Raw genomic sequence first — 6,582 nt, forward strand, 5'->3', positions numbered from 1 at the left:
TAGGCTGAAGAAACTGTCTCAAGTATAGTTACTGGTCAGAGTGTATTACTTAGGGCAGCCAGGAACTGAAGCGGTAAGAGGGGGAAAGGCCTTCCTTTACTGTAAAAAGTGGCTCAGTGAAGTTGGATAAATCACTACCATGGCAGTGAAACACCTGGAAAGAACAATAAGACCTGAAAAGTTCAAGAAACATTCCAAGAACAAAGACACTGCATTGTACTTTTTAATTGCACAGGTAGTTTTAAATAAATGGAGAAAGCACCTTCCAAAAGTTACACCAGCATGGAAAGATTTCATCAAGCATTTACACAGTAGTTTTCTGTAATTTTACAAAAGATTCCTGATCTTTACTTGAACTGTACATGAGGGAAAAGGAGCCCCCTCAGGTAGGTGTTCTGCTTGCAGAAGCCAACTAAAGGACCTAAAATCAGGCAAGCCTGGGATGCTGAGAAGGGAAAAGAGAAACTGATAAAGGACCATTCGTTACCTCCATGTCTGAAACACTTATCGCGTGACCCTTGTGTAAGTACCTCAGGGCGAACCACCGTCCTTAAGATAAAGGTACACCCTCAGAAGCTGTAATTCTGGATCATAATCATGTATCTACGTACCCTGGACCATAAAGGTCAAAAGATAATACTTGGGGTGACCTAGGAGGCTTGAACAAATACTTTAGAGGAATTCTCTAGGACCACACCCCTCTACTTTGGCTTTTTGGATGAAGCACAGGCCTTTGTGCTGTCCTCCAGGCAGTGTCACAGTCAAGAAAAGAGCATCAGTACTGGATCACTCCTTAGACACTAATCAGCTGGGGAAAGAGTTCACTGGCAAAAGGGTCCTCCCAAGAATGGTCTGCATCAAGCAGGGAGGACATGTCGCTCAAGGGAGAAGGAGAACCCTCATAGCTACAGTCACTGTAAGCATCCAGCAGGCAGGAAGATGGCTTCAGGCAGTTGCTGGTTGAAAGCAGATCTGAGATACCCAGCTCTGGAATGAAGTCATCTTCTACAAGTTCTTCCTTCACTGAGACAGTGAATGCAGGGTGATCTTTCTCTGAGGGGCTGAAAGGTGCTTCCTCAATTTTCACTACCACACTGGCTTCGCTCTCTGTCTCAGAGGGCATCTCTAAGACTAGGGGCTTTGTATATACGTGGTCAAAACGAATCAGTTCATTAATGGCTTCCAGCTTGGCTGATGACGTCCCCAGGGATGGAGAAGCGGAGGCTGGTAAGGAACTGGGTCCTTCTGGGTCCACTTCTGGGAGCTGCTCCAGGCTGGCAGACTCTGGGGAAGGACATCTGAGGAACATGACTGGGTCCAAGTTGAACAGAATGCCCAACAGGATATCAGACTAGAAAAGGAAAAATTAAATGGCATTCAACTGTTAAAGAGTACACTGAGAACTGACCTTAGTGCTAGGTCCCATAATGTAAACTAATCCTTACGCTACAGGATGATCTCTGGGACCCACCAGACCCACCAGACCCACTCATGTACCCTTCACTGCATGTCCTAGACCACCTGGAAACAGGAAGGTAGTCAATGTTCAGCCCCAACGCAACCAAAACTGCACTGCCCTCATCTGTCTGGTTAGGGGTGTCAGGCATCACACAGACGGAACCAAGTAAACAGCTCTTTAGTAAAATCTGAGTAAGCCCTACCTCAGAGTCTGAAGAGTCAACACCATCAGAGTCCATGGGGAGATGTTCTGGAGGGGTGACAACTGGGCCTGCACCTGCTGCAGAGGTGCACGTAGTCTGAGTGCTGCGGACTCAGCAGACCCGGCCACCGGCCCCACTCCATTCCCCTGGAAGGAAAGGTCAGTCAGTGAACAGCTCCAGCAGCTGGGTGTCCCCCAGGGAAATGCTTCCCAGGAGGCCCTGATTCTCAACTTTTAAGAAAGCTAAAAAAACTTTTAAGAAAAAAATTCATTTATTTTGGCTGTGCCAGGTCTGAGTTGAAAGCATGTGGGATCCAGTTCCTTGACCAGGATCAAACCTGGGCCCCTGCATTGGGAGCACAGAGTCTTGGCCACTGGACCACCAGGGAAGTCCCTAGAAAAGTATTTTTTAGAGCTGAAATCTTTCCCTTACACATCTGTTGTTTCCATTTTTTTGAGTCTTCCTTGAGGAAAAGAAAAGGGAGGTAAGGCTAACTTCTTTTTTATTTTCTGTACAATGAAATGTTTTTCTTTCCCAAGCTAAGATTCAGGGAGGACTGTTATTCTTTATTATCTTATTTATATTCTCAATAAGAGTAACATCCCTAGTAATAAAGTTCTGTAGTGAATTGAGGCCCAGAATCTTTTTGGATAGTGCTGTACTCAGACACTCAGTCGTGTCCAACCTTTTACAACCGCATGGACTGTAGCCAGCAGGCTCTTCTATCCATGAAATTTTCCAGGCAAGAATACTGGAGTGGAAAGCCATTTCCTGCTCCAGGGAATCTTCCCAACCCAGGGGTCCAACCCATGTTATTATTTTTAAAGTTTGTTCTGAACATTACTTTTAGAGCAGAACTGCCAGTCAACCTTAGACCACTTATCTGTTATCACTGGATTTGCCATGATTCATAAATTAAAACCCACATATCACACTTCCATCAGAAAGGTGTGTCTATCACAATAAATCCCTTCTCTTATTCATATTCATCAAAGAGCTATTTTAATTTTAGTAGCATTCAAAGTCAGGTTTGACTGCCACTCTTATCCTGGTTCTCCTCAATGTTGGCATTGCAGACACGTCAGCTACCAGCATTTGTTAGTACTTGCTCTTAGAGAGTCGTGTAACTTATTCCAGTTATTAGGACTTAGTACTATTCACTACACCCTTGAAAAATGAATATCCTTAAAGAAAGAGATCATGTCACTTAAAACCAGTTCTTACATATGGCACCAAATAAAGGACATAACTCACCTTGGTCTCTGCTTCCTCTTCAGTCACTAGGGCATCCATCCCCAACCGCTGTCTTAACTCCTGATTCTCAACTACAAGGCCATGAGTTTTCTCTCGTAAAAGCTGATTTTCTAACAAAAGTTTTTGGTTCTGGAAGAAAGTTCAGAAGAGGCTATTAAAACATCTCATTCTTTCACTCTAAGAACACACCTGACAGAGTTTCACTACAGCAGGTTTTCTCTCCTTCTCCTGGATCTTTTGGAAAACTCTATGCTCACACAGTTGTTCATAATACGTATTAGAAGGCAAGGTCATAAATATAAAAAATAAGTTATTTAAGAAGTGCCATTACATGAGGGTCACATATAACAAAATGCCCCTAACTATTAATAGAGACCTCAGCAAAGAGTGACTAGTGGCTTTAATTTAGATGTGATGGTTTAAAAAAATCCTATCTTGAACTGGCAGGTAATAATAAAAGTGGTAGTGGTGAGCTGTAAAATTAACACGTTTAAAAAAAAAGAACAACACAAATACTCTTTCTGTATTCAAGATGTATAACCGGCAACAATTTAAGTTTAGGTAACAAGTGGGCCCAAGAAAGGGAAGGGAACCGTTGGTGGACTAAATCAGGAAAATTTAAGCAATGATTTCCTACCAGCTTTTACTAATTTCTTAGTACTAACTGATAAAACATTGTTCTAATGCTGCAATTCACCAACAATCGATTTAGATTGATCTAGCACCAAATACCAGAGGGTCAATCACTTCTGTTTTCATCAAGCTTCACCACTTAACTACCTATCTACCCTAACTTAGATTCGCTTAACTTTTAACAATACATCTAATTGTATTCTAAAGGAGATGAAACAACCATTCACCAGGGAAAGCTACATAATGGATGTAAGATAAAGTGTTTGGCCTTAAGTATGTTTACCTCTTCTTCCAAATCTACCACTTGCTGCTCCAGCTCACTCATTCGAGCTTTCTTTCGGTCTCTGGCAGTCTGAGCCGCTACCCTGTTTTTCAGTTTCCTGAGAACAGAAAGAGACATACCACACTAAATCATCTCAAACCTTATTTATATTTGAAAACTTGGCCAGCTGGTACTTTCACTTTAATTTACAGTATAGAGTAATGGTAAAATACACTTCAGGCTCCTCCCCTCAATAAAACAAAACCAAAAAAAAAAAAAAGAAAATCAGCCTTCTGTGGATCTAGCTAGCAGACCTACTCATCCTCCCCCGGTATTGCGTCACCCACCTCAGCCTCATCCCCGCCACAGCACAGGCTGGACACAAATATTATTCATTTTGCATCATAAGATATTTTCTCCTCCCCTTTCTGTTTCCCGTTGCTTCCTGACTACAGTCCCCTCAAAAAGGATCCAACCAGCACTGATTAAACCTAGCGAAGCCTGCAATCGCGCTACTGCAGCAGATAACGTAACCACCACCTAACTCCAAAGACAGAGAGGCTGATGCGACTTTCCTCCTGGTGCTGAAAGCCTAGGCCCATGTCTGCTCCAGAGGGGCACTTCATAAATCACAAAAAGTACACTGATCATAAAAGAATTAACATTTACGAAGGACTAAGTACTAGGCATTTCTCCACCGCCCCAGCGACCTCGGGAAGTAGATAAACCACTTTTAGGGACGCAGAGACTGACTGAGGAGCCTCATAGTGCTTACAGCCCCTTCAACAGCTGGCATTTCAGCTCCGTGAGCCTCCAAAATGGTAGGTAAACCCATGGCTCCACGTCACAGCCCAAGTTCAGAAAAGCTGAACCCAGGGGTCTGTCTGTGGTCACACAGCTAGAGGGCCTGGAACCCAGGTGCCAGCGTACCCTGCTCTGGTCATCTCTAACGAGACAGAAACGAAAGAAATTAAAAAAAAAAAAAAAAAAAAAAAGGCCTGCGCTGCCCTGGACTCCACCTAGCGCAATGGATCGGCCTGTCCAGACTTCCTGCCCTGCCCCGCCCCGCCCTGCGCCGCGCCACGCTGGCACCGGACCGGCCAGACACCGGCGCCCGAACGCTGCAGGCGGTCAGCGCGGCCCCAGGCCCCTGTCCCGCCTTCGATTTCGGCCCCCAAAGCCGCGACCCTCGCCCACCTCCGCAGCGCCTTCTCTTCGGGGCTCAGGTGCGTGAGGCGCTGTCGCTTGCGCGCCTGGGGCGGACCCCCGCTCGCCCCCTCCGGGCTGGCTCCTTGCTGGCCCGGCACCATGACCGGCAGAGCCCGGCCAGCCGGGGCTCCGGCGGCAGCAGCGGGCTGGCCGGACAGCAGCAGTACTTTAGGGGCCCCGGCGGCCGGGCTCTGCGCGGGTGCAACCACCACCATGGCCGGAGCGTGTCTACGCCCGTGCGCGCCGCCGCTGCCCTGTGGGCCGGCCCCGCCGGGCCCAGCCTTTCTACGATCGTGGCCCTTCTCGATTGGCCAGGGCCTCGTGACGCAAGCCTACCTCTGCGCCCATTGGCCCTGCGGATCCGGAGGGGGCGGGGCCAGGGCGTCCAGCGTGGCCACCGCGGTCGTGCGCAGGGGGCGCCCGAGCCTTTTGCGCCGGGGCCACAGGCAGATGTCTTACAGCAGGTGCGGGGCCCCTGAGAGCAGGGTGGTGGGTGGGGCCCGGGCTCTTGAGGAAAGGTCCAGAACCAGGCAGAGTTTCCTCAATAAATGGATTTCCCCCCCTATGCTGACGGAGAGTTTAATTCGAAACCGTGAGGTTTCCAGAATGAGGAATTTTGACTGAGATTTTTATCCCCGCCTGAGAGAATTGTATCTTGTGCGCCACTTCGGGCCCGGAGCTGAGTGGAAAATCCAAAGGGTAGCGCGAATCGGGCCTTGAGTTAGGAAAAAATAGCCTGCAGAGAAATTCCGCGAAATAAGTACTTAGGAAGTGAGTCGCCCGTTTTAAAACTAGATTTACCTCATAGAGAAGGTTTAATAAACCATAGGTGATGCTCTCTCAGAATGGCGGGAGTGCCTGTAATTTCGTTTCTCTTTGCCTCTCTAAACTTTCAGCTATGCGCGTGTATTTATTTAAGAAAAGAAAAAAAAATGTGTATAAAAGATGAGATTCAGGGCTCCTGCCTGCCTGTTATGGCGCAAAGGGAGTGGGGGTGGGGTACTTGTGAAAGAGGGGCCTCTGAATTGTAGCTGGGGACCAGTTTAGACACAGAAATATTAAAATGGAGAAACCTGAGGAAACACCCTCACAGGCATTTTCACGTTTTTGAAGAAAATTATAAAATGTTAAGTTCCTTGGAATCACGAAGCAACCCTTTCTTTACATTGTTGCTTCCTCTGTGCTTAGCACTGTTTTAGGTTCTTAGGGATGTTGGTCCACTCTTTTGTGACCCCATGGACTGTAATCTGCCAGGCTCCTCTGTCCATGGGATTTCCCAGGCAAGAATAACTGGAGTGGGTCGGCATTTCCTTCAGGAGATCTTCCCAACCTAAGGGTGGAACCTAGATATCCTGCATTGGCAGGTGGATTCCTTACCACTGAGCCACCAGAGAAAGCCCTTAAGGGACCCAGAAGTGAGTGAATCTCTGGTGGTTGGAAGATAGGCAAAGAGGGAAAGAATGCTTCCAGGTAATTCTTCGGTGTTATTAAGTCAGACTAGCTTTTCAGTTATCTTTTGGTGGTGAGAAAACAAGTTGGGAAGAAGGAATGAATGAAAATGCA

At 46.9% G+C, this 6,582-nt stretch overlaps 1 protein-coding gene across 1 annotated transcript; it reads right to left on the minus strand.

Moving 5' to 3' along the window:
- Positions 1–210: 210 nt before the first annotated feature.
- Positions 211–5,249, minus strand: XBP1 (X-box binding protein 1). The gene is given in 6 exon segments (XM_004017459.5): positions 211–1,351; positions 1,662–1,745; positions 1,748–1,807; positions 2,916–3,044; positions 3,832–3,928; positions 5,008–5,249. Coding segments are annotated over 6 exon segments (1,155 nt in total). The 5' UTR covers positions 5,235–5,249; the 3' UTR covers positions 211–793.
- Between the last annotated feature and the right edge of the window lie 1,333 nt (positions 5,250–6,582).

Source organism: Ovis aries, chromosome 17, assembly GCF_016772045.2.
Source record: "Ovis aries strain OAR_USU_Benz2616 breed Rambouillet chromosome 17, ARS-UI_Ramb_v3.0, whole genome shotgun sequence".
In the NCBI taxonomy this organism is placed as follows: Eukaryota; Metazoa; Chordata; class Mammalia; order Artiodactyla; family Bovidae; genus Ovis; species Ovis aries.